Genomic DNA, 16,639 nt, shown 5'->3' with positions numbered 1-16,639 from the left:
ATTTTGCGTGAAAAAAAACAAATAAGTACTTAAACTGATTTAAAAACTGGTAGCTGTAAAAATAAAAATTCTATGGTGTTTGAAATTTTCAGTTTTCCGTACTGTAAAATCATATTTCTATAAGTATATTTATTTTTTCTCTGTGCTGATATAAGTATATATACTAAGGGGATGTCGTCCGACTGACCATCTACGGCAGTCAATACGATCTATAATCTAACGATAACTTTATTCATTGAATTTCTTTATAAACAACATTTTTTATTATATCTTTAAGTTTTGAATTTTAATTTTCTGTTTTGTTCCTTTAGTCATCTGTGGTAGCCCGATCGTCAACGATATCAGACGTAATATAAAAACATAATTATTTTAGTTTGTAAACGGGTAGAGCTAAATAAATGATTATTTCTTTCTAATGAGCTTTCTAAGGTCGTAATAAAAATTACGCGGTTATTATTGTTTATTATTATAAATTATTTATTGTTTATTATTTGGTTACAACTGTTTATTATTATTTATTGTAATTATTATTTATTTATAAGTTGAACTGATATATTTTTAATATTGGGATTGGTATTTTTTCTGAACTTTAGTTATTCCATTTTACTGTTTATATTGATTTTTTTTTTTTTTGAAAGTGATTATATATTTTTTAATGACATCGTTAGCATTTTATTTAGTCCAACCAATTTACGCTTAGAGAAAATAATAATTGTTACCTGGACTTTTATAAGTGGAAATAGTAAAGGAGCTTATAATAAACGTACAAAAATAAATTCATGAGCGGAGTTGGTGGAGGGGTGATTTGGGAAGTTGAAAAAAATTTTCCAATAAAGTTGTAGATCATGCAAAAATCTACAACTTTTGTAGATATTACTTTTTAACATAACGTCGAAATTTTCGAGAAAATTGCGAAGAATCTTTTCTTTTTTTTTGGGTTTTTTATTTTTCATTTCCCCAAAAATAATTTAATTTTGACGAAACTTGGTGAAAGTATAACTTTCTATGTCTTAAATAACCACAAATTTTTTAACATCAACTTTCGCCGGAAATCGCAATATCATTTTTTACATCTTTTCAACCCCCAAATCAACCCTCCACCACCCCCGCTCACACATTTTTTTTACGTTTATTATAATCTGCTTTACTATTTCCACTTTTAAAAAACCAGGTAACAATTTCTTCCCCCCTCTAAATGAATTATTTCGGTCGGTCTATTTTAGAAAAATTCATTATTTTTTCATTGAAAATGTATTCAATCTCATCGACCAATAAGTTTATTCAATCTTATCATCCAAAAAACTTAAAAAACATGGAATTTTTACAAAAATTTAATTTCTTAACATCATTTAACTAACTACCTATAGAAAGAATTCAACCGGATAAAAAGCCGAGTACAGAAGATTATTTTGGTTAAATTGTTATTTTTGACAAAAGATTATGTGAATAACAATTATATTTTCAGAGTATGCAACAGTATATGCCGAAGAATATGCAAATATGCGAGAATAATCCAACACATACTAAATATCGTACATTATGAACATTCCAACAAAGATAAACGAGACAATTAATAGTAACTTTCACGTGGAGGAAGAAGGATAATAGACAGTTCCTTTCTTTTGCACTAAAAACACGTTAGAATCACAGGAAAATCTATTTTTTTATTTTTGAGTAAAGATAAGATGAGTTTTTATTACTGCAAAAATTGTGAACATCATTTCTTTATATAGCTGTTAGGGATAAATTGAAAATTCCTTAAAAAGTAAGGGATATAAGAAAAATCACTCGCTAGGTTTTTAATTAATCAATTCTTTAAATTTAATTTTAAAATTGTATCTGCAATATCGCTTAATTATCTACTAATATAGATTAGTCTAATTAATAGTAACTATATTTGCTAATTTGCTATAAATCATCATAATTGAATAATTTATGTAAACAATACTTTTTGCAATTCTTAAACTAATTGTTTTTCATTCTTTCCAACAGTACAAAAATAATATTGTTAGAAAAAATTATCTGTTGTATTAGAACTTAACAATAAAATGAACTAAACAAAAGAAGTAAAGCAAATGTATCTGATTATAAATAGTAAAATTAAAAAGTTTTATGTGTAGTTTGTATTGGGTCAATTGAATTTCATTTACCTTTTTATCGCGTGTAATTATAAGCATTGTTCCAAACGCTCATTACTCCTACACATGAGGTAAATCATCCTCTTATCGACGGAATAAAATTACATACATTATCTCTTTTTTATTCTTTTTTAATTCACGTTATCTTTTAAGCGAAATAACTTTTCAGGCTCTATTAAAAACTATAATTTCTGAAAAGACATACTTCTAAAAATGACTTATTATGAGCGTATTTCACATGTAGTTTGTAAACTTCCTTATTTCTTTAGTATTAGGTTCAATTTAATAGTTGTTCAATTTGAAGTCGTCTCCATTATCTAATATAGTTAACTTAATTTATCGTACCTTATAATGATTTTGCAATACGATTCCTTGTAGAAGGAAACGGAAATTAAATGGAATCATGAAGATTAATTACAAGGAAAGGTAAATTATTGATAAAATATACGCCTGTACTGAACTAATTTAAATTATATGTTTTTTGCATTTTATTTATTATTTTTATTATTACTACTACTTCTACTACCACTATTATTATTATTAATTATTTACTGAATTACCAACCTTTATCAATAATAAAATTGTTAAAGATATTAGCTGGACTCTAAAAAATCCTTTTTCTTGCGGGTACCTGTACATGTGATAGTTTCGGTACAACGTAAAAATTATAACTGCTTTTTTGATTTGACGTGCTGAAAAATTAAATTTAACACTAAATTTTATATTTTAAGGAATTTTTTTTAGATATGTAGTGTTTTTTTTATTTTGAGTGTTCTACCAATATTTTAATTCCCAAAATTATTTATAGCAGAAAGTTAATTATTTATTTGCTAAGAAGTTTCTTCTGCTTTAAAAAGTTTGACGTTTTTTTCTGATTCAGCTGCAAATGATATTTCTTTCCAAAATTAGGGTTTCTTCCTAAACAGCATGAATATTAGTTATTTATTTCATTCGTTTTCGTTCAGACAATCTCACTGTTGACTTTGCAGTAATACATATTCCTGGAAAAAAAAACGGCTTAATGGTGATTTTATGTTTGTACATAAGTAAATAACCGAGTAATATTCGTGACATGTTTTGTTTCATTGAATGTTAATTTACACGATGGTATAAAATAGAATATTTTTTAAAATGAATTTATGAATTCAGGTTTTTTGTTTATTTCTATGCTAATAATACGAATATCATTAGTTTAAACATTAATTATCTTTTTGTAAAATTCGCGGTATCTATTTTATTCGTATGAAATACGTACGTATGATCCCGTACGTAAGACTGGTTTTATCCGTCCGACGTTACGTCAGCTGCTACATGGAGCTAAGAAGCTGCATGAAACCTGTCCTCGCCTAAGCGTTTGAATATTAGCCGGTTGTTTTCACATCAGAATTATGAATTACAGAGCATAGAATGTCAGACAAATAAAGATTTTCGCTATAGAATTAATATATCTCCTCACTGGGTTCTAGCTTGCAAACATTATTCATTCGGGTTTACGGACGAACAAACAGAATATACTACTTTCCTTTAGAATATCCTTTACTGATTATCAAATATTCATTAAACTATAAGCCTAATCATTATTAATCCAGAGAACTGGCCGAAAGAAAATTACATTCGTTATATAATTTTATATTTTTTGAAAGCGATGAAAAAATGATGTAGTGACAATGATTTTCAGTTATTGAAAATTAGAAATGAACTTATGATGAAACGTAAATAATAGGAACAACAGAGCAGTAAAACACTTCCAAATTTTTCTGCCTCTTCACTAGAATTATTAAGATATTATAAAGAAAGAGAAACGGCCAGCGAATGTGTGGGTGAACGCTGAAGGCACAATAAGCTCACATTCGTAGAATACAATGGAAGGAGTGGACGTTGGTCGGTGAAGCGGTGCTTCTTGTATTGTACTCTGTTAATCCCAGACACATCCTTTTCAGGTTCGTATACCCTTCCCCTAAAAACGACACTCCTTTTCCCGACTTGACTCCCATTCGATTACAAATAAAAAAAATTGTAACCTCAACTTCCTACACTATTCTGACCTCGTTTCCAGTAACGTTCCATTTCTGTGCATCGGAAGCTTCTGCAGTAGCCCTGTTTCCTGTTATTGACCGCTATTTAATAAAAAAGCTTTTCATCAAATAGAATGCAACGTTTTTATCAATATCTCATTTTCAAAGATATCACAGTAATTTTGTATTAATTAACTATTTTAGCTTTTCTATGTATGTGTATTTTGAACTATAAAATATATATAGAACTGCTAAACTGAAGATAAAATATTACATGGATAAATGTCTTCTATAAACGAGATTTAAATCCCCAAATTTTAACCTTATGAATCATAAAGTCGGTTAATATGTTAACCGACTTTATGATCCGACTTTATTAAAATAATATTTATTAATTATGGTATTTTTTTGTCAGTTTTATTAAAACGATTTAAAATAAACGATTTCAAAACAAACTAAAAGACTGTGTCAAACGTGTTTATCATTGTGTCTTATTTTATAGTTTTTTTCATCCCATCAATCAGTTTCAAATAGTACGTTTTTGTTTGAAACTGCTATGTTATATCGCTTAACCCCGCTTATTTTAATTTATTCTACGCATGAAAATAATAAGTCAATCATGAGACTAATAATAAAAGAAAGTCTCTTCTGTTTATTTATTGTACTTAGTATTCTCTCGGTTATTATAAATGTTTAATATTCTGGTACCAGAAAGTGAAGTTCTGTTAGCGGATGTAAATTGTGGCTTAACGATGAAGCGATATTTTCTATATTACTGTTTAAATAACAGTATTATTTATAGTGTATTATTTTCCACTATAAAATGAATTGATGTATTTTTGTGGCTTTGTATACTTACCTCAGTATACTGTATATGAATACCAGAAGTGAATTCCTTACAAGCTTACTACACCGACGACATGCTGCTCGATGTAGTAGTTAAAATCGGCTGATCTCGGATCGATCTGGGACTTTTCATCTATTATTTCATCATCTTAATTTCCTCGTTAAAATAAATGAGTTAGATGTACTAGGTGTATACTACAATAGGGGATGGGACACCATGCAGCCGTGAGGTGTAGCGGCATCTCGATGATGATTAAGAAGTGAATGTCACGCGGGACTGTGATGGAGCTGAGTGGGAGTAGGAGATCAATCCGCCTCTTCCTTGTAGACCAGATCGAATTCCGAAATATATAACCTAAGTCTGGGATTTGAACTAAAATTGGATTCATTAAGGGAACTAGGACTAAATTCGTTGTTGCGAACAACATTTTGGTGGTGTGTTGTAGTTAATTTGCCTCGAATCTCGAGACGTTCACAGAAATCGGCTCAATAAATGTAGGACTAGGCGCGGAGTTCGTGCTTCCGCGAACTGGGTTAGCTAGTTTAGAGGACACCGATGTAGGACATGCAAGATGTCCGGATGAGGCCTACAGCGAAGGCAAAAGCTGAGTTTAAAAATCACCAATGTGAATGCCTACCGAGACATTCACATCGGTGGCATCCCAACCAAGGCCTGGCTTATTACTGTGAAGTGTAATCAGTTGATGGTCTATAAGAAGACTCCCGTTAAAGCCCATCAAGGCTGAACGGGGGGGGGGGCGACCGGAATCGTCACAAGGTGGGTGTCTTCCCCTACGGTGGTTGGGATGTATACTACAATAAAAAAACCAAATAAATGTTTTCAGTTGCTTGTTGTTTAATGTATAGATATATTACTATAAAGGTTATTAGAGGGAGTTTTGGATGATGATTGTAATATTTTTATTTTATATTTCATATAATTCAAGGACTTGTAGTTTGTTGTTGTCATAATTAAAAGAGGGAAGGGATTTTTTCATCACAAACTGTATACATAAGGGACTGTCTATTTTATGCAATTTTGTTTTCTTAATGCGTAACACTCATTACTTATTAATATAACCGCTAATAATATTCATAAAATAGTTTTCGTATTGTGTGTCTTCTTTATTCAACTGAGTTTGTTTGAAGTATTACTTAAAATATTTACCCCGTAAAAAATGGGAAAAATATGTCTTTCTACGTCGATCTATAACCGCAACGAAAGAATAGCCGACACATTTTTAAGAATTTACGATTAGTATGTTCAACTTAACGTTGATTGATCAGATTTTGATGGTATTCTGGAAGTCACCGGATATCTAAGAAGCATTGTTTTATCGATGCCTCTTGGCGGCTGCGTCTCTGTTCTTCCATCGATTGTATTTGTGGATTGTTTTATCTACGTTAGGACATTTAAAAACCGGCGAAAAAGTAATCAGAGTCCCGGGAGACCGTAATCAACATTGCATTAAAATACCATTTGTCGTTTGCTTTGACCGACCAATTCAACCTTTCGCACGAGAAGACATGCTCTTAATGATTTGTGTTACGCCGATGTTCAACACTTCATTAACTTGTGTAATATCGTACGTCCAGTGACTACCTATCGAATGAGGTTTAATGCACTAATTTGAAGCTTAAATATTCTGTTTTTTTACGGTCTATCTGCAGTAAAAGAAAATTGTGTCAGTCCTAAGTCAGATTCTCTTAATGCTTTGATTTATCTTGAAGAAAAATAAGTAATTAAATATTATCTTATTGAAGCAGTAGGCTTTGTATAATTGTCATCAAAGATGCTACTGTATTCATTATTATACGGTTACTTAGCTTCAAAAAATTTCTTTTGCTCATAATGTCCCCGTTCTCTTCTATATTCAGAAACTTTTGAATTGCTGATTGCTCTCATTTACGTTTTGGCCGACTGTAAGTTTTAATCTTTATCGGCATTTCTTTTTTCCGCCTTCACTAAATCCTTCTAGCACCGTTTAAAGTAGACCTTTTCGCATGATATGTCCTCACCGATCAGTTTTCCTGTTTTGAATTGCTTCGATTAATTTTCTATTCTCGTCCTCATTAAAAATGTCCGATCTTTTCCCTTTTTCTTAAAATTACAGTAATCTGTTATATTTTAGTATAAGCAAAAACATTTTTAAATCTATGGATTTTTTCGAGAGAAAATTTAGTAAATTAAAATTTTCTGAACATATAAATGGTATCAGTCTCCTTTTAAGTAGGAGCAGCTTTTGTATTTGCGTTGTTTCACGAGAGAAACGGTACATAAGATTACTGCGTTACAGAATCCGTCCTAGTCTTTCTTACTTTTGTAAATCATGAAAAGCGCGCGAGTGGAGTTAAAGGTACTCTCTTTTAGAGATTAATAATGTTAAACGTTCTGACAGTCGGCGTGTAGAACCGAATGAAAATATCGGTCGTCTCCTTTTCAGGTTGGTGAAGTACAAGGTCAAATTAATCCCAGCAAAGTAGGCGACGAGAAAACACTTCACTTTTCACTTTTACTGGTAATCTTGCTTAAGATTAGGCTCTAAGATTAGTGAAAATAGCTATATCGCTTTTGAGAGTATCGTTGTCTCACATTTCAGGTCACCTACGATGGTCCAGTTACCGCACTAACACAAACGAAGAAACTATGAAGTTGGAGCTACGGAAAGATTATTAAATGCGGTCGCATTTAATAATAGATAGCTATTTAGTTCTATGACCACTTTTTTTACACTTCTTATTATTTCCTAATAACTTGTAAGTATGGATCCTTTATTTCTCATTTAAATGAATTTACTTTTATTTTTGTTTTTAGGACATTAATGCCAGCACGGATATTAATGACGATGATAACGATCCGATGCCTAGAGATAATGGAGACAACAAACACGGTACTAGATGTGCCGGTGAGGTGGCTGCCATCGCTTTTAATAATTATTGTGGTATTGGAGTCGCCTACAACGCTAGCATCGGAGGTAAGTTATTTTGCAATTTACTTCATATTACCGATGTAAATATTATACGAATAACATTTTTATTTGTTGTTATTTTCTCTCTTATTTATTTAATTTGACCTGACTTTAGAAAGCGCATAAATACCATGTCATATCTGTTTTGATTTAAAAATGATAATCCCTCTGAGCTTGCCGTCCTCTCATTTTAATGTTCACGATATGGAAAATGATTCATTCTTTTTATTTCTTGCTCGAATGGTTTTACGAAACCTTGTTTGTGCGGAATTATTTGAAAATCAATTTTCCCAAGTAATCATTATTTCAACCGTAAACTCATCGTTTTATTTGTTTTTAAATCGAACTCTTTTATTATGAGAAACAATTAAAACGAACAAAATTGATTGTATGGTCATTCTAAATTTTCAAGTAATTATGTTTTTTATGGATTTAAAAAGAGATTTGATGAAATTGTTTCTGATGTTATCTAGTTAATGAAATTATTATAAAAGCATTGAATAAGTATTTTTAAGTATTTACATATGAATTCCTTTTATAAGATATTATGTGAACTGTATTACATATCACAAATTGTACTTTATTATTCAGTGTCTTGTATATTTTCATGAATATTTTCTCTAAAACTTCTGTAAAATATGTCAGAGGCTTTTAACCATGTTAATGTACGATTTCCATAAGGTTGTTGAAGTTAAGTTAAATATTTATTGTTAATACGATTAATTATCAATTTTGATCATTGTATTGCTGACATCCTCTAGTAGTCTAGTGTCAGTAAAGGCTTTAAAAATCTAATAAAATGTATCCGCTTAAACAAAAAAAAAAACAAAAAAAAAACTGTTGCCTCTGGATGGATGGTGGTAAGAGATTTCAGAGAATGAGGATAAGACGAGTTTCTGCACCTAAATCGAAGACTGTCTGCTAATATATGGTAAATTTAGTAACACCGACAGAAGGGACCTACTTGGTCCTCTAAGTCTAGGTTGCAGGATAATTCTTGTCCGTGTTACTGTATTACCGATTGCTCAAAAATATCTTCGGATATGTTCGGATCAGGATTAATATAAAAATAAAGCCGATGCGTTTAAAAAGAACAGAGAAACTCTTGAATAATGGAAATAAAGTGGGAGAGGAAGAAAGAGTTATAACAACGTTGACCGGCAAAGGAATGTCAACATAAGTTGTTGACCGAAATTAAGGGTGGTTGTGACCTTGGGAATAAAGCTTTTTTATAAAGTGAAGTTGCTCAGAATAGTACAGTTCAAGCAGGATTTCTTGCTGTTATTGATATAAATCAGAGTAAAGTCCAACGTAATGAGTTTCTATTAGTGAAAGAATCCGTGTAGTTAATTTTCCACTTGACGAGTATCTGTTAACTCTTACGGCTGGTTAGTAGTAAAGGAATTCTGCTTTAAAAATCTATTGAATTCCATCCGCTTAAACCAAAGAAAAGTGAAATTCGTTTAAAAGTGATGTTCCTTTAAGTGTGGTAAAATGGGAATTGCGTTTAAACTTGACCTCAGACAAAAATTAAGTTTACTTAATCGATTGTGAAAAAACTTTCATCTGATCACTGAAAATTAAAAAGATTACTTTAGTAGCCTATTAGTGTAATCGGTAAATTATTATTTTCCACAGTTATTAGTTTTTTGTTTTTTTTTTTTTGACAAAATGCTAACAAGGGGTTTTGTTATTTGATTATATTGATTCGACGATTCCTAGATGTAGATTAGATTATTCGTTTCAATACAGAAAAATAGGTGCGTAGAAACCTCGACGTACCAAAATGTTATTATTTTTTCGTGGAAAAATATTTCATTCCCATGAACCTTTACTTAATTTTGTAAAAGTAATATTATTCCACTTATGTTGGTGAAAATACTTTCATTATCGTGATTGGTTTGAAGAAATGGTAATTCTTTAACAGGAAAACGTAATTAATTATTAATCGTTACATAAAACTAAATATTTTAATTGTTGTCTCTATCAGACAAAGAAGTAGTCTGATAGAGTATTTTCTCTGTTTATGAATGTTATCTATCAGATAACATTCATAAATAATTTTTAAATTAGACGAAAGTAATTATTAAAAATAATAATTTTCTTAAAAGTTGAAATAAATTGGCGTTCAATTAATTATATTTGTTTACTATTTTAGTTGATAACAGATAAATTCATTACATTTATTTTTAATTGCAAAATGTGATATGTATTCTGTACAGGAAAACAAAATGAATTTTTATTAGCTTGAATATCATTTGAGCGATATGATCAGTATAGTGATAAGAGATTCTACGGTACTCTTTACGGCGATAATCTTTTTATCGCCGTTGGATGTTTAATTGCTAGATTCATTTGAGATCAATGTTATTTCATCTGCGTTGTAGGTTTTTAAATTTTTCGATAAATATAACTAACTGTCCTTTGATTAAGTTCATGGAAAATTTCTTTATCGGTAGACTTTATTTAATGCGTTATTACATCTTAATTCACATTATTTTTATCCGCAGAAACGCTTTAAATCCTTTTGTCCACTTACATACACGATTTTACTGCCTAGATAATATATTAATGTACTGCCTAGAAATTATATTAATAAGATTCACTGTTTACCTGCATTTATTTGTCCGTATAAACTGTATCTAACTGTAATAGCTCTGTTCAATCTGTCATTCAATTATATCTACGTAGTATTTGACAATTTTACTAATTACTGTCCAAAATTTACCAGAATAATGATGAAAAAATAAGAGGTTAAACCTAGAGATGCTTTAATTCATTATTTAGGTCCAAATATTGACCGATGCAAAGTAAGTTAATTACATTGATAAACACAATTGTTTTTTTTTTTTCTTAGTATGTGATACCTTAAACCAATCGATTTTTTTTTGTCTTCAGTCATTTGACTGGTTTGATGCAGCTCTCCAAGATTCCCTATCTAGTGCTAGTCGTTTCATTTCAGTATACCCTCTACATCCTACATCCCTAACAGTTGGTTTTACATATTCCAAACGTGGCCTGCCTACACAATTTTTTCCTTCTACCTGTGCTTCCAATATTAAAGCGACTATTCCAGTATGCCTTAGTATGTGGCATATAAGTCTGTCTCTTCTTTTAACTATATTTTTTCCAAATGCTTCTTTCTTCATCTATTTACCGCAATACCTCTTCATTTGTCACTTTATCCACCCATCTGATTTTTAACATTCTCCTATAGCACCACATTTCAAAAGCTTCTAATCTTTTCTCCTCCGATACTCCGATTGCCCAAGTTTCACTTCCACATAAAGCGACACTCCAAACATATACTTTCAAAAATCTTTTCCTGATATTTAAAATAATTTTTGATGTAAACAAATTATTAATGCTGAAAACGAATCTAAGTTTAGAATTTTTCCATCACCCTACGTATATACGTATTTTTTGAAAAATTCATCATGTACAATTAAAAACAATATATAGCTTGTTGGCTTTGTTAGCCTCCTGAGTTTAATAGTATAATCTCTTCAGTCAACCTGATAACTGTATTAAATGAGTGAACAATGAAGTCTCATAATGCCTTGTAAGTGTATATACGATTCGGACAATTTTTGTTATGTGTGTGGTGAGTTCACTATAATATCAATTAAAAAAACATTGTACTTTTCATAAAAAGAGCATATAAATTGTACTTTAACTGCAAAATCGGTGATCAGAATAAGACATGAAGACCTCATATAATATGAAGTAACTTTGAGGTCGACTTAAGAGAATGGCTAAAAGGTAGATGAAAGGCCTTGCCATATGGTTTGGCATGAACCAAAAGATCACTTTATTAGTTGTTGTTTAACTAATGCGTTTGGACTTTCTAAGTAGTCTAAAGACACTATACTGTATCCTTCCTCGCCATTTGCACTCAGGCCTACACATCATAGTGAATTCATTCCGATTCCCGAAGTTCCTGAAAACCTTTCTTGTGAAAACAGTGATGAATAAGTGGGCAGTATAAAAGAAGAGATTCACGATTCAGTCTTTGAATCCACTGAGCCACATCTTATATCATAAGGTGAGCTACATGACTAGATAAGAGATTAAAGAAGAAGAAGTTTAAGAGATTAAACTTATCAAAAAATCAAGCTTAACTTTTTGGCTCAAAAAGTTAAGTTACTATTCTGCGATAGTTGAAGCCGCTGAGCAGTCTATTCCCAGAAGCACGAGTTGGGAGAGAGTAGCTGAATGGTGGACTCGGGACTTCATCGCAATGAAGCGGACTGTGGGCCGGCTCAGGAGAGCCGCACAGCATGAAGGTGATCCTGATCGGCGTGTAGTCTTGGTTGCGGGTTATCGTCGGAAGAGGACCGAGTATTTTCATAAGGTCTTCATAGGTCTTCTAAACGTGATTCCTGGCGCTCTTTGTACAAGAGCAGAGAAATAAAGATCCATGGGGTGTTGTCTATAGAGTACTTGGTCATTAGACCAATGTCATTAGAAGAATGTCATTAAAGACATTCTTCTGTCGGCTCTCTCGATCCAGGATGGAGTTGTTGGATGAGTAAGGACATGATCTTTATCTATAAGATATCGCGTCCTCGCTCATCTGATGGACGATCTGCTTCCAGATGATACCGAGGTTGGTGAGACCTCGTATCATCGACGTCTCCGCAGGAAAGTTGTAGGTTTTCGCTCTGAGAATTTTTCTTCAGAAATTACTGAGGCGGAAGTCCGTCAAACAACAACCGCGAACAACTTCTTTGGTGATATGATGTGTTTAAACGTGCTTCGAATCTCGAAACATTCACAGAATTGGCTCAACAAAAGTAGAACTAGGCGCGGAGTTTGTGCTTCCGCGAACTCGGTTAGATAGTTCAGAGGGAAACGAAGTAGGACATTCAAGATGTCCGAACGAGGCCTACAGCAAAGGTAAAAGCTGAGTTCATAAATCACTGACGTAAATGTCTACCGAGGCATATGCATCGGTAGCATCCCACAACGAGGCCAGGCTTATTACTATGAGATGTACAAAGTCAGAGGGCGGTAGACGACTCCGTTAAAGCCCATCAGGGCAAGCAACGTTGACGGCGACCGGAAGCGTCACAAGGCGGGTGTCTTCTCCTACGGGATTGGGATGACCATTTTATCCTTTCATCATGTTTTGGAACGGGGAGGGTGGCGACCGGAATCATCAGAAGGTGGTCGTTTTCCCCTACGACGATTGGGATGACCATTTTATCCGCGGGGTCTTTGTTCTTTCGCGGGTAGGAGTTAGTTCTAGCAGTTCCTGAGGACTACGTGATAGAATTAGGTGTCTGATGTCTCCTAAGTAGGTAAATTTTGACTAGGGCGGAATTTACTGATGTCAGTGTCTATCGAGGCATTTAGATCAGTGGCATCTCATCGTGGCTGACTGATATGATCAGTCGGAATGTGATCAGTTTGAAGGAAAGATGATGTTCTCCGATTAAGGCTCTAACGGCTACGAACGGAGAGGGCGTAGTGGCAGTCGACGGTGTCACAAGGCGGGTTTTCTTCTCCCTCGGGGAGGAATTGAGATGACCATTTTATCCCAAGTTGTTATTATATCTTAGCTTTGAATATTTATACGATTTCATTTCAATATTTAGAAACTCTTTTTTAACTTTTAGGAATTCAAAAGTGGGTAATTAAAAATGGTATAAGTATCAATGAAAACCTGTAGAATATATAGTTCAAAATTCGAAAAACTAACATTAGCTTTCAGTAATAACAAATAATAAAAAGATAACATTAGTTTAACGTTATGTTGGACATTGCGGATACCGTAACATTTATACTGAGTCGTGAATGATACTGTAATTTCTCTCTAACTTTGAATGCTAGCTCAAAAGATCCTACCTGTGTTAAAATGGAATAGCCTTATGCTCTCTAAATAAAATTCTTGGTTCTGCCTTAGAGTAAACCAAAAATGTGTTTAAAAATAATGTATCTGAAAGTATCCTGCAACATTATTTATTCTTACGTAATACTTTTCTGTTATATTTAGGTAATAAGATTTATACATTTTTTATTAATAAAGAGGACCTTAGAATTCTAGCGGCAGAATACAATTGTTTTCATTAATAATAATTTATCATTTATTTACTGCTTATTATTTTTCTTTTTTTTCTTAACGTTTAGCGCTTTCGAAAAGATCTCAGCTTCATCAGAACATATGAATGTATATATGAAATATCAGATTAAGAACAAACTTAAAAAATTAAAAATGTATTAGTATGTTTACCACTTCAGTCGACGATTAAATCATCGTAGCCTGATCCTGATGTAGCCGTCATGTTTAAACTTAATTTGTTCATTAGTTATATTATCTCTAGTTTTTATTATATATATTTTCTCTTGAGAGAGTGAAAGAGAGATTTAGAGAGAGTGAGAGAGACAGATAGAGAGAGAGAGAGAGGGTGATTCTTTCCAAAGTATACGGCAATCTCTTGGGAGATGACTCTGCAGCCAAAAATAAGAAAAATGTTCTTATTAACATAGGTCAGAAAACTGTTACGTTAGCGAAATGCGGCTCGCGAAACATTTAGCCTTGTCTTCTGCTCCCTCAAAAAAACCTTATTAAAATTCTTGGGGTCAAATTGAGAAGTAAATTTAGTGCTTCCTTATGGTTTTTGATCTAAGAAATTGAATTAAAGTGGTCTCAAACCTCTATCTCGCACAGTTTTTAAGAAAAACGGGATAAAACACGAAATCGTTGTATCAGAAAATGCATTTTTTTAGGTTTGGAATAAAATAATTTTGTAAATTTATCAATAAACAAATAAAGATTTCTAGTTAACTTTGTAGGGAATTTAATTCTTATAAAATTGATCTAAATAACATGTATTAAAATTAAGTACAAACTTGAGAAATTCAACTTTAATAAAAAAACAAAAAGCACAAACTGGACTGGAAAAATATACGATTTTAAACAGAACAATTTTCGTCAATTTTTGAACAACATAATGTAAATGAAAACACATAGAAAACTTATTAATAACAGAAAAAAAATTAATAAAAATTAGATTTGAAAAAATAAAAATCACATACTTTTTTTTCTAAAGATGATTAAATATCAAAGTGATTACTTGATAAAGCTGCAAACATTTCTTCAAAGCAGTTGCTCAATGTGCCCGCCATTCTGTCCAGTGCATGGTTCAGCTCGGGAAATCCACGCTGGCCGGGCACGTTTAATAGCATCATTATTACTCCTCATTGTAGCTCCACCTTCTATTATACGATGTCTCAATTCTTCTTGTGTGACAGTACAAGAGGAATAAACTAACAATTTATCCAACCCCAAAGGAAAAGGTCCGCTGGCGTGAGATCGGGAAGTGGCCATTTTAATGGTCCGTTTCGACCAATCCATTGCTTACTAAATGTTTTATTTGAATGAATCATCACATCACGACAGTAGTGAGCAGGTGCGCCATCATTGAAAAACCACACCTGCACTCTATCCGCAAGCGGAATATGTTCCAAGAGATCCATCAGATTTGTTTGCAAAAAATGCAAGTATCACAGTCCATTGAGCCTTGGCGGTAAGAAAAAAAAATCTTATGAAATTATCACCAAGAAGACCACACCACACATTATAAAAAAAACGTGCGTTGGAAATGATTTGTAGCAGTCTCATGGGGATTTTCTTCTGCCCAGGTATAAGTGTTCCGATAATTTTTGTAAAACAGGATTCATCAGTAAGAATATTAGTTGGAAAATCGGGATGTTGTTCAGATTTTCTAATTAACCATCGACAGAATTTCATCTGTTTATCAAAATCAGGTGGTAACTCTTGTACATGTGTTGTATTGAATGGGTGTAATTATTGCTCCCGTACATTCTCCACACGCTTTATTGCGAAGCATGAAAGCGATGTGACAACCTTCCGGAGCTTGAGGTGGGAGATACTTGTACCGCATTCAATATTGCTTTTTCATCGTTATCATTTCTAATGAAATGTTCATGGCCAGCACCGAATCGTTGTGGTTTAAGCATACGTGTTTCTCTCAAATTCGCCTTTCCAAAGCCTCAAATGTTTCACGATTCGGTACTGTTTGATCTGAGTATTTTCCCGGCATTTATGACAGCAGCATATCCATTTTTATTTACTTTATCATAATTAACAACATGTCCGTGAACTCTCCAGATTAAAAAAAAAAATTGTGGTATCACCCATTGTGATTGACTGACCGAAGAATAACTACACAAACACCGCCCAAATGAATATTTAAATGCTAGACACTAAACTTAATTGTTGATCAGTTGTTATTGTCAACCTATGAAGAAATAACAATTTTTAATAATATGTTTTAGAAGGATGTCTTTCAAATTTACTTTTATAATTTTAGCATTTGTGTGTAAATTATTCTGTTTAAAATCGTATCACTTTTCTGATCCAGTTTGTGTGTTTTGCCTTTTATTAAAGTTGAAAATCTCAAATTTGCGTTTAATTTTAATAGACGTTATTTATATCAATTTTCTAACACTTAAATTCGCTACAAAGTTAACTAGAAATTTTTATTTATTTTTTGGCAAACCAACAAAATTATTTTATTCCATACCTAAAAAAATGTATTTTCCGATAAAAGTGTGTTTTATTACGTAACCATAAGAAAGCACCAAATTTGCCCTCCATTTATACCGCAAAGTACGGTTTAATTTCACAGAGAGAGAGCAGAAA

General features: G+C 32.2%; 1 protein-coding gene across 1 annotated transcript in view; it reads left to right on the top strand.

Moving 5' to 3' along the window:
• The window catches only part of Fur2 (furin-like protease 2), a 605,551-nt gene that overhangs the window by 483,109 nt on the left and 105,803 nt on the right, over window positions 1–16,639 (top strand). Inside the window, exon 4 of the mRNA XM_075370714.1 lies at window positions 7,815–7,974. Within this exon, the coding sequence (XP_075226829.1) occupies window positions 7,815–7,974 (160 nt within the window). The remainder of the gene's footprint in view (window positions 1–7,814; window positions 7,975–16,639) is intronic.

This window comes from Lycorma delicatula, chromosome 1 (assembly GCF_047948215.1).
Source record: "Lycorma delicatula isolate Av1 chromosome 1, ASM4794821v1, whole genome shotgun sequence".
NCBI classification, from domain to species: domain Eukaryota; kingdom Metazoa; phylum Arthropoda; class Insecta; order Hemiptera; family Fulgoridae; genus Lycorma; species Lycorma delicatula.
The sequence above is the reverse complement of the archived record's forward strand: the minus strand, read 5'-3'. Positions and strand labels throughout refer to the sequence as shown.